Below are 23,590 nucleotides of genomic sequence, written 5' to 3' on the forward strand. Positions count from 1 at the left end.
TGCGTAAAAATTTCATGATTTTTTAAATAACAGATTTAAAGTGATTTTCGAAGAGAGAAGAGGAAAACAAATTTCTCCCATTTAACGATGTAACAAGTTTCTCGTGTCTCTGCTTTTAGGGTGAACATTCTCACCGTACCGTGAAGCGCAATTTTCGATCACAAGTCTTGCGTGAAGCTTTCCAACATCTGCTTGAATCTTCGATTTCTTCCATTGGGGGAGACTTTTCTAGAGCGCGACTGACTCATGAAATATTTTCACGAAGCACGACTTCGCGAAACTTTCCGTTCTTCTCTTCCGTTTGATGAGCGAATATCTTTTTATTTGACGTTTACATGGCACTAAGGTAAAAATACCATTTTAGTCGAACGATCCAATTTCAGTGTTAAATTATTTCCTAGAATATTCTCAGAAAACTTGAAATGCTAAATTTCATTAATCACTTTTCACGTAATAATAGATGTGTACAATAATTCTTTCGAGCAAAATTCTAATATTATCATAATGGTTATCGTAATGGTTTCAGTACCATTCACCATATTCATCATAAAATTACAGTCCTCAAGTAACATTACACAAATAACACTCGAATTATAAAAAAGAAAAATAATTTACTAATATTCCAATATAGTTTACACGTAATACTTAAAGTCCATTCACCTATAATCCAAACAGTATAAACGCAACAAAGTTTCAACGCACCATTTACATCCTCTTCCATTTCCTGCAGTAAAAGCATCTTTCCGTTCCATCGTGGCTGATGAAATTGTAACAATTTCTCACTTCTACGGCAAAGGACCTTCCCTTTTTTCCCACGTCTCGCGACGACATTCAGACACACTTCTGTTTTAATGGCGCACCGAGACTCGGTGGAATCGTCGACGATCCTTCCAGGCAGTCGTGTGACGCACCGCCGTGGCAAATTCTTCGTCCTCGTAAATCTACACGAAGAATTCCACTCTCGTCTTCTTGTTGCCACAATAAATACGAATCGTCCATGTGAGTATATTTGATTGTTCACAAACGCCACGATGAGAAGCCTCGATTTTCCACGTGACACGTTAGCCCTACGTTCTGATTTTCACGGGGAATTAAAAGTTTCCTCCACTTCCGGCCGCTGGTGATATATACCATCCGAATAGGACACGGCGAGATTTCCGGTGATTCCTCCGTGACGAGGAATTTCCCTCGAGACTTCAACGTCTGACTTTCCCTAAGTTTCTGCCACTGATGGTCTCTTCCTTTTTTAGTACAACTCTCTCAAAGGATGTCTTCGTTGTAGGAAACTCTTGCTACTTCCAGACGATACAACGAGAATATTCTGGTTTCTTTATTTTAGACATTTTATTGATAGACTGTTCCGTGGAGTGGAATATGAAAAGAATGGTTCTAAGTGTTTTATATTTATGGAGTTATCTTCTTTTTATAATTGATCCTTTGCAGTTGTATCAATTGCTAGAATAGTTTATTAGCGTCTCTGATAAGATCATAGGTTAAGTTTTATCAGTTTTAAGTATAATTAGAACAGATTTAAGAATGTTTGTTAAAATTTGTTTAATTACGTTTTGTAGAAGACGAATTGATAGTAAGATATGATTTAACAGCAGAATATTTGTTATAGTATAGGATGAAATGGTATCTTATATATTTACTTCTTCGAGATCGTGACGTAAGCAAATATTATAATTTGTTGAAGCAACAAACTACAAACATACAAATTATAAAATTATTCCAAAAACATCCTATATGTCTTTCTACTTGTTATACAGTACCATTCTTGGTTATTAAAACAAAGTAGTTCCCCACGGTTCCTCATACCCAGAGATGGAAATACCCAGGAAGTGTTCATGGAAAAAGTTACCGGTATCTGCCGTTCCTGCGTGAAACTCAACAACTTCATCCCCGCGATAACAAGTTTCCAAAGTCGCTTGTTCCATATCGTCAGCTCGCGCCACATCCGCGTACACAAATAACGCAGAGACAGTTATTCGCATACCGAGGGCGTTTTCTTAGCTCGCGCGAAACGTACTCGCGACTCTCTTCGCATTTCCCAAGGGACGGGGCTCGCCTGGATGGAGAACCACCGTGAAGAAATTGATTGAGACGTATCTCTGTCTGAGACGGATATTAAAACAGTCTGTGGAGGAAACGAGAAAATAAGTGTACAGGCGTCAAGAGGAGAATTTCCTGAGGAAAATGCGCACGAAAGCGTACACGCGAGCGAACTATTTGTCCCGCGTTTATTTATTAAAATAAAATTGTGGAAATGAAGATTTCAGGCGGTCGTTTATAGCAAATGATTCAATTTCAAGTATTAAAAATGTGTTTCAAAGTTGTAGTTTAACCGAAATTATTGAAAAATATTATAAAGTAATAAATCTGAGTAGGAAGTTTTTGAATCCTGATCATTGAGTTGTATTTTTAAATTGTATTTCCTTGCATCGCATTGCATTGTAGTCTTATTGCTGTAATATATCTAACTACTATCTACCATAACAACTATCTGTTGCTATTCTGCCAGCAATGCTGTACATTTCTACTTTTTCATCGTTTGCAGACAATAAAAATAAGAATTTATACGAAACTTTTGTAGCAGCACATGAGTCAGAGGACGATGCGAATCGAGAGCGACTCATGTTGTTGTTTTGCCTCGGGACATCGATACTGCCTTGACTTACAAAACACAATGATAAACCAACTCCGGGCAAAACAATGTCACCGCTACGAGCAGCCGTTAACCGAAGTTGAATTTAAACTTTCCGGTACTTCCCCAACCAGTGTAAATAAACGAACACGATCGTTAAGACAATCAGTTAGTATCGAGCATTCTTATAGTCAGTCTTTGGAGGAGTCAGTTATCTATCAGTTAATCAATAGTCACACACGAATCAGTTATCAGTCAATCTTTATCGAGCGTTCTTATAGCGAGTGAGTATCGAGCAATCTTAGAGCGATTATCATCGAGCGAACGTACTCATTACCGTCTATACGCATAACGAGCAACACTTAGCGAACGACGACGAACTCTATACTACAAATAGTTTTAAATATATTTGACTACATCAAGTATCAACTCGTCTCGTGACTATATATACCAACCCGTATAGTCGTACCATCCACACTTTATTTAATGCACGATTAAATAAATTGCCGATTGAATTTACTTCACTCAAGTTCTATCATTTGAAGGAAGAATCATAGGTGAAATTATTATACTATTATATGAATTATCTGCCGTCCTCTAGTAGCGATAAAAGAATGACGATCGATCTTGAGAGAACACGAATTCGTGCTGAAAGTAGAATTTTGGTTGCGTTCGTTCCTTTGGATGAATCGTTAAATGTCACTGGACTGCGGATAAATTCGGATGCGGTGGATTGTTGGAAATGGGCCATCTGCAATTATAGCGTTTGTTTCGTCTTGTTATGCCTTCGTTTGAAATTTACGAGTACGACACAAGTTACTGGTTTTGTGTTTTACATAGAGAAAAGTGAATATTATGTAAATTTTCTGAAAATTTTGTAATTTATCAATTATTCTTCATTTCTCAATTCCAAAAAGAATTTCCTACCTGAAAAATTATAAAGTACTATTTATAAGAAAATTATAAAGTTATGCGTATTGAAAATATCTTCAAAGCCAGCAAAGTGACTGTTAAATGATTGCTACATTATTGATACGCATAAACAAAAGAATAGTCTAGAACGTGTGTGTCGGGTTCTAATAAAGAAAATGAAACTGCTTTAGATTGGATGGCGGAAAGGGGTAGAAAACGAGGAATTCGGGTAAATAAATCGAGTTGTCCGAACAACCGGATTAAATTTAATAATACAGATACGGCCAATCTCGGAGAGTAGTAGACGGCTGCTTTCTGTTCGTTAATGTTTAACTATGCTTGAAACGCACGCCGTGTCAGATGAGTAGGAAGAGCGCGTGGATTCGGCCTTTCGAGAGTTTCCTTCGATGTTGCGTGTACGAAAACGATTTATGTCGAATGAATAATTCAGTCGTACCAAGTTCTATAGCTTCCGAATTTCGTACCTGTCAATCGGTTACGTAGAAACGGTTCTTTGAAGATGTGAAGTCTTTTTACAATCTTTAATAAATTAAGTCGCATTTTTTAAATTCTCAAAAGTATTTTATTTCTTATTCTATGTCGTGACTTTTATAATTCTATGTTTTTGATGTTCCATTTATTATTCAACATGTAGTTAAAATTAATAACTCGTACCAATTTGAAGCTTTCCCAACAAACGCAATAAATCGGCCATTCAATTTTAGTAGACTATTTAATTGTTAATTATTGATCGAATTTAAGAAGCATCGCTCTAAGCTAGAATTTGTGTCTCTACAGTCTACTTCATAGCAATCTATTACTGGACTATTTCTCGATATGAAATGCAACAAACTTACATAAACGCGAGTTCCAATATTACGCAATTAACCAGCAACTTTGATCCTCGCCATTAACATAATTCGCTCTCATTATTACCATATAAAGTTTTCTCATTACACAACAGGTGTTATAAGTATATATCACGCTATTACGTCAACAGAATGACAGACGTTATATAGCTCATTATGACGTTAGAAAAACTCTAACAGACAATGTAAGAAATCGCTATCAAAAGAATCAAGAAACTGACACCTAAAAGCTTTATCGCGTAACGTCTGACGGAATTCAATGGTCTTAAATTCCAAAGTACGAGCTCATCCATAATGTATAGAGCGGTCGTTCGAAACGGTCGGGACGCGTTAGCCTCGGGCTGGGCTAACCTGGTGCTACACCTGTCACAGCAATCCTGTCGTACCTGAATCATGCAACCTTCGAAAAGTCGACCACTAAGAGATTGTACCCAACAAATGAAATTACCTCGCGGTCGCGCAGCCACTTTCTTCAACAGCGCCGACCCTCCCATCGATTATCATCTCCGAACTTTCACGAGCCTGTAATAACATTGACGCTTACGCTCGATGGCAGACCCCGGAAGAATTTACTTAGCGAAATTTATAAATTCTTGATGAACGGGGAGCCATGTTTTTTCGTCGCTATGGAGGCTACGATTCCTTGTTCTGATCAATATCGTAGGGGGTTGCCTTTATTAAGAGTAATTTATGATAATTGCCGTGGATTTGGGGTTGTTAAAAGTTTCATGGGTTTTTTGTCGATGTTTCGAAAGTATAAAATAATGCTACATATTTTTAGAAATATTTATTATTTTACGATTATCGCAACAAATGATTTCTTATATGTATTGTTTATTTATCTACGCGTATATTTTATTAGGTCGTCCGAAAAGTTTCTTTCGTTTTATAAGGAAATAATGGATGCACAACATTTTTCGGTTTATATTATTTTATCGAATTACGTATGATCCATATTGTTCTATCAAGATAAAGATTACAACGTTCGTTATATTAGGTTTCATGTTTGTATAAACATTGTAAAACATTGTATAAACGTTTGTATGCGTCATTGTAAAAGACGTGTCTGTAAAAGAAAGACACTTTTCGGACGACATAATAAATCTATTTACTCCTTCCTTTAACCAATCTAAATTAAATTTATTATTTAAATAATTCTCTTATGCTTAAAACGTTTCAAAGGGAATAATTTCCTAAATCATTATCTTCGAATGGTACGAAACGTTTCTCCTCTATTTGGCAAGTCAAACATAATTAAACTAATTTAAAGCTAACCCAAGAGCCACACTTTGATATCACTCGATAAGCGTCTGTTTATTCGTATACTCAACCTGCCCCAAAGGAATAGCAATTTCTCTTCCCGGCTAATTTCAAGCTTGGTCGAAGGTCGTGGAACCTTTAATAAGCGTAATACCTCACGACTTGAATCGTGTCTGCGCCATTCGTTTACAACGAGGAAAATAGAAGTAGCTTGTCTTCTATATCTGAGGCCACATTGTTTAGCAGGAAACAAGGCCCGTAATTTGCACGGAAATCTTAAGTGATAGTAGGGTGAAAACTTTCCAACAAGTCAATGGAAATCTTCCTTAGAGGAGGACAGAAAAGAGAAAAATTGCAGGAAGGAATTTCGATCAATTGTTTGTGCTAAAAGAGAGGAGATTCTGCTCATCCAAGAGTAAGAGACGTTCCATTATCATACCTTGACAAAGCAACATCCAAAGTCACGGTCGATTGTTCCACTACACGAAGGAAGTATTTCTCGTCAGAAATTATCGAGTCTTTGCTGCGAGAGCACGGTTATTGATGACACGACTACATCCTGTCGAGAAGTTGATCGAGCGTCCATTCAGCAATAAAACTTGATTAATAATGTTCCTTTTGAAGATTTCTTGACACTCTATTACTTCACTTGTTTTTATAAAATAAATTCTTCCTATATTTTGTGCTATTTTCGATGCTCTTCGTCTGTTTCCTATATCATTATATTTCATAAATATCGTGTATTAAAATATTCAACGTTATTATACGGGAAAAGCGTGATACAACCTTGAATATTAATGTTTACGAACCAAAACTCCAGACCATTGATCAAACATCATATCAGAAATTCATAGTGAAATATTACATCTTTTAGCCACGAACGAACCTAAAAATAAAATAACATAGGACCTTGAACATCATCGAGTATCTCAAATCCGACCGTTTAAAGAAAATCGAAAAATTAAATTCAAGCAATTTATCAAACATATGTAGATATACGACTATATAACTTGCAGTGAAATATCATATTTTATATCATCCAAATAGTATCGTCCACGAGGTCAAAAGTAAACCCAAAAATTAAATAACGTAGAACCTTAAACACGACCAAGTATCTCAAATATCACGATCTACCTCGAACGTCATAAAATACAGAAAAACCGGTGTACGTCATCCACTGTCAAACTGTCTCCTCCCCGTCAACGTCCCAATACAAACGCGTTTGCACAAAGCCCTCCTTCAATTTCCATGATCTTCCATTCTCATGATCGTCATACCTCCAATGTAAACGTATACACATAGACATTGTACATCGTCTGGGGAGTTCGGTTGCTGTCACCGTGAATCTTAGAGGAACCTGAGTTCGATTTGTTCCAATTACGGGAAGGGATGCCATAAAATCTGCGAACAGGGAGGTTTCCTCGTGTCGTCTACCGCCTCGTATACGTATATAATCGATGTTTACCCCGGGGAATCTCACGGCGTCTAACTGTCGCGTGACTCATTTCAGGCGGCGGTATGGCGCGTCCGAAGATGACACTGAATCTGGATGGTGGGAGTGGGTCGAACAGCGGTGGAAACGCTGGTCAGTCTGCACCGAAAAAACCTGGCGGTCTGAGCCTTGGATTGCCATTGGACACCGCCCGCGGATCCGCCGATCTGGTTGACGTGGACCTTCCTTTGGAGAGACAAGGGTACGTCCTTGATTTTGGTTTTCTTGGCTCGCACGTACGCTGCTGTGTCGCCATCGTGTCTGCATATTATTTTCATGAACATTCACAACATAGGTGCTTCTTCAAGAATTTTATCGTGAAATTTATGGAGAGTTTGTGTGTTAAAAGTATTTTTACGAGGTAACAAGATGAATATTTCATTGCAGATTTGAGAGAGTATACGTGAAATAGGTCGGTGAAAATTTGATGAAAAGATGCTAAAAATTTAGTTGAAATTTACAGCAAAAATAATTTACTGCGGAAATATAGATGTCTTTTAGTGTCTTGTATATATGTATTTCGTACAAGTTCTTGGATCCTAAACATCATATTTCTGGTTTCTCATAGTTTAATATAAATTTCTTTTCTTCCTGCTCACAGATGGTACCATGGATCCATTACGAGAATTGAGGCAGAAGCTATCCTACGACTTCTTAAAGAAGGAAGTTACTTGGTGAGGAACAGCGAATCCACCAAACAAGATTACTCTTTATCGTTAAAGTAAGTTATATAGGTTACATCAGGTTGATGTATCACAGTCGGTATTTTATTTTTTCAGGAAAAGTTTCGCTTCTTCCAACAAGTAGTTTCCTTGATAAACGAGAAAGTAAATTTCTTGTAATAAAAAGAATAGATATTATTACCATCTTCTTTATCTCAGTATACTTTGTATACTTTACAATAATATTAAAAAATGTTGAACTCTATGTACTATGCAATTAAAACAAAACTATCTTCTTCGTAGTCTTTTCAGTTCATACGCTAGTTTAGTTTACTTTTCGTACATTAAAAAATTCTAACACATCAAAGAACTGAAAGAAATCTCATGAAATATAAATATCATTTTAAAGATCGCTCTTTTAAATATAATAGCTATCCTGCTTTTCAATTCAACGAGAATTGCAATGAATTCAATATTGAATGCACGCATTATTTGCTTATTTATAATAAATCCAATAATAAGTAATAATAATAAGTAATAATAAATCTAAACGTTTAAATGCATATTTACAATTACAGGAGTGCCCGTGGTTTCATGCATATGCGTATCCAAAAGAACGAGGAGCTGAACGCGTACATCCTGGGCCAATTCAGTAAACCATTCGACAGCATACCGGAAATGGTTCGTCATTTTAGCGTGAACCGTCTTCCGATACGCGGTGCCGAGCACATGTGTCTTCTGCATCCAGTCATAGCTCAGCTTTTGTAGCGCATCTATCGTAGCGCCGTTTAAGGCGCTCCCCAACAATTTTTGATATCCCTTTTACCTTCAAAGAATACTCACAAAACCTGAACAGTACTCCGAAAGTTATTTATAAGAAAGGAGAGAGGAGCGAATGAAAGATGAACGTTGTATATGGAGAACGATATTCTACGGGAAAATCTAGAGTCACATATAATAGCACTTGGTACTTCCACTGAAGATTTCCATTCTAGTCCCGCGATTCGCTTTTTCGCAATTTGAGGCTGATCAATTTTTTCCGAGCTTCCGAGGTGAATCGAGGGAGGAAATGAAATAATAGCGACCGATTGTTATAGACGAAACCATTCACGGGAATAATACAGTACAAAGTTTATAATCAGTGAAAAGTTTCCGTAGACTTAACGAGCGACCTTGAAGTTAATCCTATTCGTTTACGTAATCCCTTAACGATCGCGTCGACGTTTGTTTCCGCGTCGTTCGGTAGCTTTATTAACCGCGACAAAAGGATTAATCTTGACCTAAGATATTAATTGCGTCGCTTCGACGATATTATTCCGAACCTGGCGACGAGCTTTCGTTGTTTCGTAATGAACATTAAAAAGGAAAAGCGTTTTTATATGGAAACGAACGTTGAAGAATGGGATGGAATAGATGTATGGCGAATATTTTACAATATCTGTGTAATGTCTCGTCTTCCCCAAACAGCATCGCGCAAATCTACCTCTTCGTTAGAGGTGTGTACGTATATGTGTAATTTATTTTCACGAGATGGATCAATTCCTTTCACTCGATTGATCGATGAAGCGGCTTTTACAAACGGTTGCGTAACGCAGAGAAGGACTCGTGGGAGATTATAAGGAGGAAAACTCTGGATTTTCAGAAGGATTTCAATGTGTAAAGAGCGCGTGTGGCATGTACTATGTATAAGATATCGACGAAGTAGAGAATCTTAATAGTCTAAAATGGTGGATCGTCGTACTGTGGCAGAAATGAGACAGAGTCCGGGGAAGCACCGTAAGAGCTTTAGAAAATGGTTGTTCCTTGCGCTTGTGGCTCGCGAAGCCACGAGTTTCGTGTAAGAAACTATCGATGGGATCAGAATCGTCGTACTACAAGCTGATAATCTAGAGAGGCATGAGGTAATACGTACTTAGATTTAGATACACGCGTAGTTGGCCGACGTCGGCCTCTACGAAGGAGCTGGAAGCCAAAGAAATGAGTTAAGTCGCGTCTTCGTTCGTGCGAGCAAGGAGCAAGAGGAAGGACAAGGTGAACGAAATAACGCGATTAACGTATGTGGCGCAAAGTGGCCGCGGTTCAATTGCCAAAGTTTACTGCTAATCGTGTAATCATTTAGTCAGGGTTTAGTTATTCACATTATCGTTGATAAGGAACAGTAAGTAAATTGATCGGCAGTTACTTTACGTTGATGTACTGCGAATCGAAACCGAGGAAAGAAGAAGAGAATGGACGTGAAACATAATGATAATGATAATATTTTTTCGTCCGGGTTGACCGATAGAAGAGCGTACGGTGAGAAAGAGAAGGCGAGAAAGATGGAAGTGAGTAAAGATGATCGAGGTCAGCCAGTCCGAACAATTGATGGCTCGTCACTCGAGTCATCCGTCCGACAGTCTCTTATTTTTGGGAGATTTTTGTGAGAGGAGGCAACTGATACATATTTTTTCATGTGATATGAATTTGTTACAGAGATAGCCTAGTTTCACCTGTGATCTGTTACTTAGTTCCCTTTATCCATGTCTGTTGGTCGCTGTGTGCAATATTCTCGTACGTACGATTATAATAACGATAATAATGCTATTGATAATGGATAATGATAGCGTAATAGTAATAACGATTAACGATAATGGTAACTAATTAAGTCGCTATTGTAATTGGGTAATCAGCAACGATGCGTAATTAGGCGCGACACGAAGAGACGTCCGTGGTGTTACAATAATTATTTCGAGGTAAGGATTCGATTCGCAAACGGTTGTGAGCGAGTTTTCTGTTGGTCATTTGGTTAAGCCAAATGGCATGTAACTAAATATTTTACGTATTTGTCATCGTTTAGAAAAAACGTAGAATCCACATCATACGTAGGCAAGTGCCATAAAAAGATTTTAGTCGGTAGAATTGCAACTAATTTCGGTAGATATTGTTTGACTGTAGATGGATACGTTCTATTCCTATGATTTCAGTGGAAATCACGCGTGAACGTGATACTAGTTATAGCGTATTTATTTAGAATTATTCACGTTAAGTTGACACCTCACCAACGTTGTATTTGGCACTCTCTACCGTATCCTTTTGATTAGGTTGAGTGTAATGCATACACGTTGTATTTTAAGCTGCCAGTATTATTAACTGTAATCGATAATGCATATCCATGTTAATATTTAAGAACATTATATTGTCCCCCGCCCTTGACGGATGATTATGGGAAAAAAGGTATAATCTATCTGTACGTATATATTTATTTGGCGTTCTATTTATTGCATTGTGTCGTTATAAGTCAATGATCTTACTGTCATGGTTCCGTGTATACCCTTGATTTAATAGTAAGATCATAGTGAGTATCCATGGTAATCTTATTATTGTTAGGTAATAGAGAAACGTAGAGTAAAACGCCATTCACCAAAATGAACAAAACAAAAAAAAATGTGACGTATGAACAAGGCAGTCGTAAAAATTATGTGGTAGATACTAACTTGTAGATACTTCCTGTACCTTGAAATTTATATGAAGTAGCATTTAGCTCCAATGTATACATCATTATACGTATACATAAATATTCTATTACTATTACCAGAAAACACTAGCGCATAGTCGTTTATAGAAGGTGCAATCGAACGTCAGATCGGAAGTAATGGAAAAGGGAAACAGGAAACAAAATCCGATATTATATAGACACGATTCGAGCGCTGTGTACACTCTTAATGTAAACGGTATTCGAACGGTGTGATGTGCAATAAACGAAACAGCGATCTAGTGTGGTCGCCGCGATGCGTGGTGCGATTCGGTATTTTTGTTTTAGCATGACAGACCACCGATGTTCCAAATCGACTTCACTAGATAGTCTTGTGTACTCCGAAATTCCCTCTTAATAATAAAACATTTAATAAAATAACGTTCCTCGTTTTTCTTTGTCCTGTCGATCCTCAGTTATTCTTAAGTATCCTCAGTAACGTAATTTTAGTAAGATGATATCAAAATAAACTTATATTCTCAATAATGTAGATAAAAATATAATAACAAATTGCAAATAAATATTATGAATTTTAGATTAATTTTATAATACTTCTGTGTATGTAATATATTGTATTATATTATTCACTGAACCAGATATAAGACCTTAGAACAAGCACTTCATAAAAATATTTAGAATACTTTACAGTGAATAATTAGAATCTCATTTAATCTTGTTCTCCCAGTTCTTCTTCTTCTATGTATTGAACAACATGATTTGCAGGTTCAACTGTATCCATCGGTGCACTGACAGATCTGTCAGATTGATCTTCTGTCTCTGTTCTCGGTGTCTCTGCAAGCTACGAATAGAACATAAACAATTTACGTATCATTTCAATTCCGTGTTTAAGCTTTTCGACTTATTTACCTCTTCTATCACTTCCTTAGTTATTTCTCGAGATTGTCTCCTCGACGATCGTTTTCCTGTTAAAATTGTACTAATAAGTTTCTATAAAATCGTTTCTTTAAAATATATGTTGTAATGTAAATTGTACGCTTCAATTTTTGGTTTGTTTCGTTATTACAAAAATTCATAATGAAATAAAGATAAACAATAGAAAATTATACCCTGAATCTTATAAAGAAGCATAGAAAATTCCAAACATTATTTTTGTTTAATTAAACGATATGTATTTAGGTAATTACAAAGAGCAAGAAAAAATTGGTTCATGTTCAACGTACTTGAAACAGTGGAAGTTTGCTTGTCAGGCTTTCGCAAGGATGGTATAGTAGTTATCGATTGTCTATCCTGAAATACAATTACCTTTGTTAATTTCGAAGCTGAAAAATACGTGGGGAAAACGAATAATTACCGATGATCGAAGTTCGTCGCCACGCTCGTCGCAGTATGTAGGTCCGCAGACATCGATTTTATCTGGCATTCGCCGACCTTTATACATCTTACCGTCCGTTCCCTTTATCATCCCTTCCGTCAGCTGAATTATTTCCGGTCCCCACTCAGTGAGGAAATGGCCCACTCGCATTACTCTTTGCTGAGGAGTGGTAATCGTGTGGCTTCCACCGCAGTATCGATTGCACAGATGATCTCTAACATTTAAACATATGTCTCGAATAAAATTAGTCCTTTTTTTAGCTAGAAACATATAATAATTTAATAAGATAAATATAGTTAGACGTTCATTTATTTTAAAGATTTCTAAGCTCGTTAATCGATCAGAGTATACTAATTCGTCATTTGAATTTCTAATTACTTAAATGTAATAATTTTTAAGCTTATGGATTCCTCAGCCTTTTATCCTTTGTGTTATTTTCATTGAAAATAAGTAATTACTTACAAGAACTAAGAACTAATTTTCAAGTTTATAATTATGTAAGTTTCTAATTAAAAAATGACTTGGTTAATATGTCAATCACTGATAATAATGGATCATTGCATTTATTCTCCCGACGTCATCAATTTAGCAAAAATCGAAGGCAATTTATAAATTAACAGAAAGGATAATTTAACTCCTTTAGCGGTACTGAGATTAAAAGTATAATTTTTTATATTTAAACGTTTCTTTTAAATTTGCTCAGAAGTCCAAAGCGAATATATTGTTCTGAATCTTTAAAAAAAAGATGTACATCTCAATATTAGTTACGTACCTAGGAGTCTTCACAAGCGTGTCCGCTCTTGCGCTCTTCTGCTTCTTTGCCTCCTCCTGCATGGCTGCTTCAAATTGAATCATATTTCTACTATGAGGTAACCTTCTGTGTTGCTTTCTAACCTGATCCAATTCATAGGTCAGGTACGGCTTCATGCTTGTGGTGCATGGTAATGTTTCAACTTTAAATTTGTGGGGAGGATCCATTCTCATGACCACATCCTTGTCGCAAGATATGCATTGAACGTCCCTAATAACACACACAAAATGTCATCGAGCGTATATCTAATTATCATTGGATATTGCGCGATGAACTCAGTTACTTGAGATACAAAATTTAGAACAATATAAATATACATATACTGTTGAAGGATTGCTGTAACTTTACCTAAGCATTTTTTTGGTTCCGGCAGCTTCGATATCCTGTCTCGCTTCCGCCACTCTCTTCAACTTATCTTGAAGAGATTTCAGTCGATGATTCACGAAATCCTTCAGTGGAGAAATCTCCATTTTATCAACTTTTCCCTCGATCTCCTTTTGCACTTCATCCAGAGCTTGTTGCCAGATCTCTTCTTGCTGTCCCAATTTATTGATCGCGTCTTCGAGACCGTGTGCGAGATCATCGCAAGCTGCATCGAATTGATCGTAAGAAACCTGAGGAATAAATACCACAGAAAGATTGCTATTTATTTTCCTCTGATATTTTAGTAAATATACATGTGCAGACCTTTCTATGTATCGCCTGAGCATCGGCTTTATCGGCAAGAGCTTCTTCGAGGTCTTCTCTATCGGCTTTAATGGTTTTCAAAAGTTCCACTTGTTCTAACAGCGCCTAAATGAGGAGTAGAACAATATGTGCAATAACAAGGAGAAGAAATATTAAGTAAATAATCCACGATAAAGAGGGGGATTAATTATATATTGAACGATATAGAATGAATATAACGATGAATATAAATACGATGAATAATATACTAACATTAAGATGCATTTCGCGAGTTTCACGATCATCGATCAGACGATCCGCGGTTTGATTCAATTTCTCCATTTCAGCTTGAACCTCGTTATACTTAGAGACTAAATTGTCGATATTAGTGGCGCCTGCGACACCAGTCACTTGTACTTTGTCCACTTTATCAGATATGGTAATCACGTCCTTTTCTAATTTTGAAATGCGTTTTCTCATGTCTTGCAATTCTTCTGAATCTATCATTCCCTTCGGATTTTCAACCTGAGTGCGTAGTTCTGAAGGTGTGTTTTTACGTGGTGTCGTTATTTCCTTCGTCGTTTCCTCTGTTTCCTCTTTCTGTGTTCTTTCGACCGGATTTCCTTCCTTTTGCGTAGTCAGTTGTTTTGCTTCTATCTCTTTGGTCAGTTCTACATGGACGTGTATAAAAATCGATAATTTATCTCTGAGAAATTAATTGATACATAACTTTAAATATCAAATATTGATTATTAAAAGCGTGTAAGGTCGAATTTTATTGGAAACTGAAAATGATGACTTTCAGTGATTCAATATTAGTGAACGTTCATGTATTAGATCTAATATTTATCAAGTTTTTGTTTATCAAGTTTGTAATATTTATCAAGTTTTCCATTTGTTACTGCTAATAATTGCAGAATAAGTTTTTTTAGATACCTTAATTAAATTGATCATTCTAATAATTCTTTCATTCTCAGAATGTTTTAAAAGAAATGTTCCTTAAATTCTTAAAAGTATTTTCTCTCCTTTTCACAAATCGAATGTAATTATAAAGTAAGTTAATAAACATAGACTAGAATATTACAGAAATTTCAACAATCATAGTGAACTTTGGATAGTGTAATGATTGCAAACTTTCAATCTTAGGCTTAAATTAAGCGCAGTTCCAAGTTTAGATTAAAAATGAAGATGGGTAAGAAATTATTAAAGAAGATGACCGTAAATATATCAAAGAATACTTCAACAGGGACAGCTAAAATGTAAGAAATAGTAAGTATTGATAAGATTCATCAATTCCCTATAACTAATTATTTAATTACGATACTTATGATTCATTACCAGTTTTTGTTTTGTCAATCTTTTCGTTCAAATCTTTCAGTTGATTTTTCATTTGGCTAACTTCCATTTGCAAGTTACCCACGTCCTGGTGCATTTTTCTTATGTCTATTTCGCCTAGAATTTCGCTTAATGTAATTCGTCTAACGGGTTGCTTTTCTTCCTGTACAAGCTGAGCTTCTTCTTCTTCTTCCCCGGTCGTTTCAGCAACTACAGGTTTTTTTATCGCCTCAACCTCTCCATCGTCAGAGATTAATTGTAAATTCTGAACGACGTGATCCAAATTGTTTAAAGCGTTTTCTAAATTCACTAGTCTTTCTTCGAGCTTCGACGTGTCTTCCGTGGCGAGTGTTGTGTCACCCTTCATCACATCTTGCACCATTTTTGTCAACTGGAAGCAGAGCATTTTCTGTAGTTTTACTACATCGGAAGTTAAGTAGACTATAATATATATAATATATATAAATACAACTAAATAGTTTTATTTAAATTGAAAGATCTATATTACCAAAATACAAATTATTAATCATTACTGGATTGTTTATGACATCCCTGCTTTGTATCTTTTATGTGTTTCTAAATACTATTAAATTACGAGTACGTACGCAGTAGTTTACGGCTAAATAATAGACAACTGAGATATCGATAAGTTTCCTCATTGTGAGATTAAGTAACGATTGAAGGAATCAAGTTATACCTTATCAATACCTTGTTCAGTGGCGTCCAATCTTTTGGTAATGCTGATAATTTGCCAAACGTCGGTCAGGGGGTCGGTGATTTTACCTTTCAGTCGTTCGATAAGCTCTGGAGTCGTTGCTAACTCTTCCAATGCTTGAAACCGTTGTTGAAGTTCGTTAACCTATATAAATATTTTAATTAGAATCTTATCATATAATTTTACACCTAATATTTTTCTCTCGACAAAAATAAATAAAAAAAATATATATATGGCAAAAACATATGGAGTGATATGGTAAGTAGAAGATAAACTTTTATTACATTTTTTTCGAGCCGTTTGAAACCTAAAGCTGTAGGGGTTGCACCATCAACAATCGGTTCTACAAAGATAACAGTTTCGCATTTGCCTTCTTTCCCAGGACCAACTTGTTTTCTGACACCTGTTGTCTCTTTTAAATCCACCGCGTCTTGGGATGCTCCGCTTTTGACTACGTAATTCGTTATCAGCATTAATTAACAATAGTTGAATTTTTGAAATAACCTTAAAATACTGAATTGAATTTGGTAATTTTTTAATATTCTGTTCCTTGCATTCTTGTGCAGGTTTGCTTGGGATTTCACTGATATAACCACGTTCTTCTAATATCTATCTTATTTTGCGTGTATTACAGAAATATTATTTTGTTATAAAACATTATTTTCTTAGATAGATACCTAGCTCGCTTTCAAACTTTTCACGTTTTGTAACTGGAACACTCGCAGGTCTTTCTCTCGCCTCAGATTTTATAACGAAAAGTATGAAATTATTACGATAACGAAAGCATGTACAATTGTATCATTAATTTAATATAAAAATAACAATATCAAAACTAGTGCATCGCTTACAATTATCAGAATATCTTCTTACCATCACTGACTACATCCACTTTTACACTTATAGCGTCGGTACTACGAACTTGTTGCTTCACGTCACTGGAATCATCGATAATATTGTACTCTTGAAGGTAAAGCGAGGGACCTGCTTTTAGGGAACTTACCATCGTCTAGAAATACATATTATTTAACCTTTCGTTGCATTTTGTTAAATTTCACTATTTATAGCTTTATTATATTTTCCAAAAATTAAGCAAAACCACAATACACACAGTATTTTACCTTGATTCGATTAGCATCGTCGCCACGATACTCAACCTTGGTCGATCCTAAATTTATCCGATGCAGTAAAATATGAAGGAAGTTGTGGAGGATATTTAAATTTACCGCTCCAACCTAGACGCGAACGTAAAACGACGTACCTGTCGTTAAAGTATTTCTTATACCTCATTTCGTGAATTATCGTGTTCTATTTGTGTGAAAGATCGAAGATAAATTCTTTTTACTTCCGGAGTTCCCAATGCAAGATCCAACATTTGCGGTAAAGAAACCTGCAGACTGTCCACTTCCTTAGCGGCAGGAGGTGACGTAGTCGATTTCGCGACTTTTGCCGACATTCTTCTTCACTTCAACAATTTTCCAAAGTGTTTATTTAAAAAAAACATAATAATAAGAACTTCTGATTTTACGGTAACCTTTCTTGCAATTCTATATCTCGAATGTCAGGTGGACATATCATTCTGGCAAGTCATCGGTATTCTTTTATTCGACCGTAGTATCATGGACACAGATGAGATACGAATGGTATTTATTACAATATATGGTAAATAGTTCTAGTAGAATAGTAAAAGTCTTAGACGAGTGGTTGTATTATGTCAACATAGACTTGTAATTAAATAGACGTCAATTCACTGTTGCAACTCTGAAATTTGACAAAGATAGATATTAAGAACCTTCTACTTCTACTCTTCTATTTTATTTCCTTTTCATCTAATTCTTTCATTTCTTATCGTCTATTTTTTCTCTACATCTATTCCTCAATCAATCTAGAAAAAGAGTTGTGAATTTATTTCGTACTACTTTCCCCTAAATTATTTTCGTTTGCAACTGTGATATAATTTGATGATGAATCGGTAACACTCGAAGGGATACTGAAATGGTAAAGAAACTTGCAAATCTTTGAACTGCGGAATAAAAAGCGCGTATCTTATCCTAAAATATTTAGTATAGTAATGTTAATAAATATATCGAATTTATAAATTTGTGTAACGTATAAAACACTGACACAGGCACATTTACCTTTGTTAAATCACAGATATTCCAGACTTTATACTTTCAACCCTTAGCTTCCGTGAATGAACTAAAGATAGCGCCACGGGTATTGTCGACAAGTATCGCCCTCTTGTAGTCGAAATTACCACCTCTTATTTTAAATTCGAAAATTTGCAACCATTATAAAATCTCCCTTAATTGAAACTCTAGCCTGAAACGTCGACGAAATAAATTTTAATAAAAATTAAAGAAATTTTAAGCTACGGTTTGTGGACATTCTCCTATATTAGGTAACATTCTTTAGATTAAGAAGAATTCTCAAAATACTTCATAAAACTTATTACACCAACGAGGGTGAATAAATATTTCATAAGATATAGTCGTTAATTCCTATTAAAGAATAAACAATAAAAAGTTCCTTTAACTTTTAGTTACTTTATTTTCTGGTATTTCTTATAATATCGATTATATACATAGAATATTTATTCTCGTATTAAAAATTTCCTGAAGTACCGGCCATACGATTCATCATCGAAAAGTGGAACGCCTGGTGTGCTAGAAAGCCAAAACAAAGAAACGTTTGTCACCGTGAAAAATGCAACAACCATTCGCTTTTAATATTAACGCGTCTGTTCACAATAACTTCTGTCATGTGTTGCGTTACCAGCGTGTCGTATTAATGAAACAATAATTCATCGTGTTCCATTCTTTGCATAGTAAAACCGTTTATCTGACCGTACGTGACAGGTGGTTCCCTATCGCGGAATAGAAACAAATTCACGATCAAAACGCAGATTAGTTCGCGACGTACATATTTTACCTGACATACCGTATGACATTGTCGATCGTTTGCAATACCTATCCGATATGGTCAACGCGTGCATCGATCGCCACTATTTATATCGCCGATACGGAAAACGATTAATTCTGTTTTATCGGTAGTATGCTGTTCTATGGAACTTTCGAGAACTTTCGACATTAATCGAAGTTTATATCATGGCTATAACAAGCATTATAATCACTATTATATCGTTCTTTTCAGGCTACTAAATTTATATTTATTGTATAAAATAATTGAAAATGAAAATTTATGTGAAGCGAGAACAATTCATCGAGATATTAATAAGACGAAAACAATATCACGTTCGATAGTAAAGTAATAAAAGCTTGATTTTTCAGAAGAATAAGTGACGTTTCTAGATATCCTTTCTCCTCTTTTATTTCATTCTTTCGCGAATATATCTATTGTATTTTGAACTAAACACTCGCAAACAATAAATTCTCATTTTTACATTCAGAAGAACTTGTTGCCTCCGTCATTAAGAAAGAATTTATTTATTTTACATTTATATTTATATCATCGAATAAAGTAATGCCGACTGTTTTGACGAGTATAGTCTTTGACAAGTATAATCTTTTAAATATATTCGACACATCGTATCCTTAAGTTACACGCGATAAATCTGACCTGACCGGTATGTTTGAATAATATTGTTCGATTAGCGGATCGAATGTTTAACCGAAGATAATCTCGGTTTTCTTAGACAGTAGCTCGGTATCCATAGTAGAATCTCCAACATATGTTCAATATCAGGAACTGGTCATGATTTTTGTATGATTCAGTCGCCCACCAGGTGCTGGACACGTTACACCGACCCTTGTGCATCATGAATTCTCTTTAACTTTACACTTTTTGCTGCGTTTCCAGTGTCAGTGTGATTAGAGGGAGGGAAACATGAATCCGACAAAGTGGAACCTTATCTCAATGGTGATGGTGAGTGAAAATCAATAATTCAATTGATATTTTTCTTGTGTGAAATACTTCTTCTGGGAATGATATTGCGAACATTTCAACTACAAGGATATTAGGTTTCACTCTTTTTGATTAACGATAGCCGTTATATTTGAAGTACCCTGAGTTCTTCCTATAAATTCTTACTTCTTTATCAATTTTGTCATTATTCGTTCTACTTTACATTTTCTGCTAACCACGTGCAATTCTTTTTCCTATTTGTACGAAACTCCCGTAATATTCCGAAACTTACAAACCACGAAGTTTCTCAGGTTTTCCAATTACTTCATCTCTGAGATATATCCAATTCTCCCAAGTACTTTTCCTTAAAAATCTCAATACTTACTTACTCAATCTTCCCAAAAACTGAATTCTCAAAAAATAATTCTTATAAATACGATATGCAGTATAAAAATATTAATTCTGTGCGAATACTATATTCCAATAAAATATCCAACTTTCCCAACCACCTTATGAAAAATACTCGATCCCCGCAAATATTTCATTTGCGAAAAATGATGCTTCTAAATACAATCACATTGATAGAATATTCCTTTCTGTTAAATACCTCGTGTAAAAAATATCCAATTCTTCTAGATATTCCATCCAAACCTCAAACTAGATATTTACTCTATCAAAGTTGTATATCTTCGAGAATTTATCATCTACGAATCAACTGTCCTTAATATCTATAATTTTTCGCACAGTTCTCGCTAATCTTCGCGGCCATTCAGACACCGTCAAAACAAAATCCAGAGCAGTCGAAACATTATTCCGGAAAGCGTCATGCCTCTGCATCGAGTCAATCATTTAACACGCCATCCTATTGGGAGTATATTCTCCGAGAGTTCGTGTTCAAGACGATCTCGCCATCGCCATCAGGAAACCACCAGCTGTACAGACGTCTGTTGGAGGCGCCATTTTATGGCGGCCCGTTTCCCATCGTCTCGAACGACGTGGCCAACGTCGTCTTGTCGCGTGGCGACGTTTACCAACTGCCGAGCGGCCACTGGTTGTTCTGTCAACAAGGATGCGTCGAATGCGGCGTGTGTATCGACCACACGCACCCTACGGTCAAGTGGGTGCTGCGGAGAATCAAGAGAACCTCTTCACACGGCGCCGCAAGACACGATCTTCAGCTGACGATCTTACCGCAGGTAGACGGTAGCTACCACACGAGGAGCCTGTGGCCGCAAACGTACGTCTACGTGACGTCAGAAGGCGAGCAGGATATCTACATGAACGATAAGCATAGCTATCATAGCGACGGCGCTGCTTACGTCGCCGTAGAAAACGATTCTTCCGGTCAGAGAAAATCTGGAAACTTTTGGTCGTACGTTGACAGGAATTCGTTGCCTCAGAAACGTATTGTTGGAAACTCGACTGACGATATTATTTCTAAGAAACGTAATGAAAGTGATGTTGAAGAGACTTCGGAGAGCACAAGCGCGATGCCGAAAAAGGATGATGCAGGAATAAATGGCGAGAAGAGGAATGAGTTGAGAAATGTCAAAAGACAACGTCCAGAGTTGAAGGTTACTAGCGAGAAAGAAAATTTCAACGGATCTTCGAAGAATGTTGGATCGAAGGAAAATTTGAGCGAATCCTCGAAGGGTGTTGCATTAAAGGAAAATGTGAGTGGATCTTCGAAGGATGTCAGATCGAGGGAAAATGGGAGCAAGGTGAGGCAATCGATACCAAAGTTGATTCTGGGTACTGATCAGATGGGACAGAAACACTTGGTACACGTAGTGCCTGCTGACGGATCGACGAATACGAGTTTGATGAACTCTGCGGTATCGAATGTTTTGAACGCGGCTGGTCGGAACAAAACTGCTTATCAGAGAATATTACGAAGGATATTTGATTCTTTGAACAATAACAGGAGATCTATTGAAAGTTTTCTAGAACCTCTGACATCAACAGGTAATCCAGAAATTATTTTGGAAATTGTTCTGCTTGTTAAAGAATAAGCGGAAATAGGAGCGACTGATTTTATGGAATTATTGTATTTTATTTTAGAAAAGTTGAGTCGACAAGAAGAGGAGCATCAACTACAGGAAACGAGAAATGGCTTCCCAGGATTCGGAGCGGCAGGCCGTCTGCACCCTCTTCGCAGTAAAGAAAACAAAAATGAATCTTCGTTTGAGAAAAGATGGCCTTATACTTTAAATTGGAACAGAGAACGTACGACATCTAGTGATAATGCATTTGCTAATAAGTTTATGAATAATACAATTAATTTTGATCGTAAATCAAACAACGGTTACACTCTAAACCTTAAGATGCAGAATAGTATCGCAGAGAATAAGAATATATCTAATAGGTTTCATTCTAGATTATCAGAAAATAATTATAGCAATAGTACATTTTACAATAATTCCAAGATAAATAACGTCAGCCGTAATAGTCAGGTGTATAAATTTTCACCTCGTAAGTATAAGATATTAGTAACTACCGAGTCAACTACAAAATTTGACGATATTACGAAGCGTAATAACTCGTAATTACACGCTTCGATATCCATGCACGTGTGAGTCCAAGTATGATATTGAATAACAAAGATTCTAAGCATGATAATTTCAGAAATTTAACTAGGTAAGTTTACATTTTTATTTAAAAATCTAAGGGACATGTATGAGGAAATGCATTACTACTACAAGTCCTTTTAATGGTAGAAGGTTTGTTATTAGAAGTAATAAAAAAACATTATAAACATCCGAATGTAAATTTACATCTTTTCGTTTTACAATAATATATTCGTTATATACTTATTGTATATTTACAAATCTGTGTACGGGATCAATACGTTTCTCATATATTGGAAAACACACACTAGCACACATGTAAGATGTATAACATACAAATGGATAATATGCATACTAAATAAATGTTACATTATTCGTATAATACTGTGATAAAGATTTTACAACAAACAATTTTAACAAAATGAATTATTTTGTAAAAACTGTAGAAAACTAGAAAAGTACGCGTACAAATGAAGATGACACGATAAATCGCCTTCTTTGAACAGAATAAATCCATTGATTTCCCCATATTCTTCGTAAAACAAACGCGGTAATAAAATTCCTAAATCATACTTTATTACCGCGTTTTCAGGAACCTCAGTGTCGTGGCTGGAAACATCTTATAATAAAACAAACTAAATAGCGTAGGGCTTGGGAATTTCGCCTAAACACCGTAAGCCCGCGGGTCGCACCATCGGCGGCGCCGCTAAGAGGATCGACGATCCTTAATCAGGCCTGGCGCGATCGTTTAAAACGATTATAACCCTTCCTTGTCCCACGGCCGTATCGCCAAGCATCGCATCAGTCTCGCGTATTAGTCGCCCAGGCGAGAGAGAAGAGCGGGTGAACCTCTCTGTCCCACGTGTGACCTACGCAAACGTGCTTGGTTCCTCTCGTAATTGCGTGGCGATAGAACCGCGTTGTGTATATCTCACATACGTATATATATACA

The 23,590-nt window shown here is 36.1% G+C and overlaps 3 protein-coding genes across 4 annotated transcripts in view; 2 read left to right on the plus strand and 1 right to left on the minus strand.

Annotated features, from left to right (window-relative positions):
- The window catches only part of LOC117213788, a 245,914-nt gene extending 234,183 nt beyond the window's left edge, over window positions 1-11,731 (plus strand). The window contains exons 7-9 of the mRNA XM_033459448.1: window positions 7,196-7,379; window positions 7,779-7,898; window positions 8,418-11,731. Of these exons, the coding sequence (XP_033315339.1) occupies window positions 7,196-7,379; window positions 7,779-7,898; window positions 8,418-8,607 (494 nt within the window). The 3' untranslated portion in view covers window positions 8,608-11,731. The remainder of the gene's footprint in view (window positions 1-7,195; window positions 7,380-7,778; window positions 7,899-8,417) is intronic.
- Window positions 11,732-11,889: 158 nt separating this feature from the next.
- LOC117213724 (glutamine-rich protein 2-like) lies at window positions 11,890-17,702 on the minus strand. The gene is made up of 14 exons (XM_033459306.1): window positions 17,553-17,702; window positions 17,329-17,442; window positions 17,081-17,216; window positions 16,495-16,661; window positions 16,193-16,354; window positions 15,499-15,886; window positions 14,434-14,831; window positions 14,182-14,286; window positions 13,843-14,108; window positions 13,456-13,704; window positions 12,663-12,897; window positions 12,532-12,598; window positions 12,218-12,273; window positions 11,890-12,149 (listed from the first exon to the last, which is right to left on the minus strand). Exons 1-14 carry the CDS (start codon window positions 17,661-17,663, stop codon window positions 12,018-12,020), a joined length of 2,586 nt encoding a protein of 861 aa, XP_033315197.1. The 5' UTR covers window positions 17,664-17,702; the 3' UTR covers window positions 11,890-12,017.
- A 2,252-nt stretch (window positions 17,703-19,954) lies between these two features.
- On the plus strand, window positions 19,955-22,755 carry LOC117213668 (asparagine-rich protein-like). 2 transcript variants are annotated; one of them, XM_033459210.1, is made up of 4 exons: window positions 19,955-20,092; window positions 20,818-22,036; window positions 22,133-22,470; window positions 22,516-22,755. In XM_033459210.1, the coding sequence occupies exons 1-4, from the start codon at window positions 20,054-20,056 to the stop codon at window positions 22,615-22,617; spliced, it is 1,698 nt and encodes a 565-aa protein (XP_033315101.1). In that variant the 5' UTR covers window positions 19,955-20,053; the 3' UTR covers window positions 22,618-22,755. The 2 variants fall into 2 exon arrangements, with proteins under 2 accessions (XP_033315101.1, XP_033315100.1); XM_033459209.1 differs by having other exon boundaries at window positions 22,133-22,755.
- The last annotated feature ends 835 nt before the right edge of the window (window positions 22,756-23,590 follow it).

Source organism: Bombus bifarius, unplaced genomic scaffold (assembly GCF_011952205.1).
Source record: "Bombus bifarius isolate JDL3187 unplaced genomic scaffold, Bbif_JDL3187 scf7180000009125, whole genome shotgun sequence".
NCBI lineage: Eukaryota > Metazoa > Arthropoda > Insecta > Hymenoptera > Apidae > Bombus > Bombus bifarius.

Bases quoted from the DNA above. Each gene is read 5' to 3' on its own strand.
- LOC117213724 (XM_033459306.1), bottom strand. From the start codon at position 17,663: ATGTCGGCAAAAGTCGCGAAATCGACTACGTCACCTCCTGCCGCTAAG. The intron at 17,217-17,328 runs GTAAAATACTGT...ATGTATTTCTAG, and splicing joins ACGATGCTAATCGAATCAAG to ACGATGGTAAGTTCCCTAAA. The intron at 12,599-12,662 runs GTAATTATTCGT...ATTGTATTTCAG, and splicing joins GCGACGAACTTCGATCATCG to GATAGACAATCGATAACTAC.
- LOC117213668 (XM_033459209.1), top strand. From the start codon at position 20,054: ATGAATCCGACAAAGTGGAACCTTATCTCAATGGTGATG. The intron at 20,093-20,817 runs GTGAGTGAAAAT...TTTTTCGCACAG, and splicing joins ACCTTATCTCAATGGTGATG to TTCTCGCTAATCTTCGCGGC. The intron at 22,037-22,132 runs GTAATCCAGAAA...ATTTTATTTTAG, and splicing joins AGAACCTCTGACATCAACAG to AAAAGTTGAGTCGACAAGAA.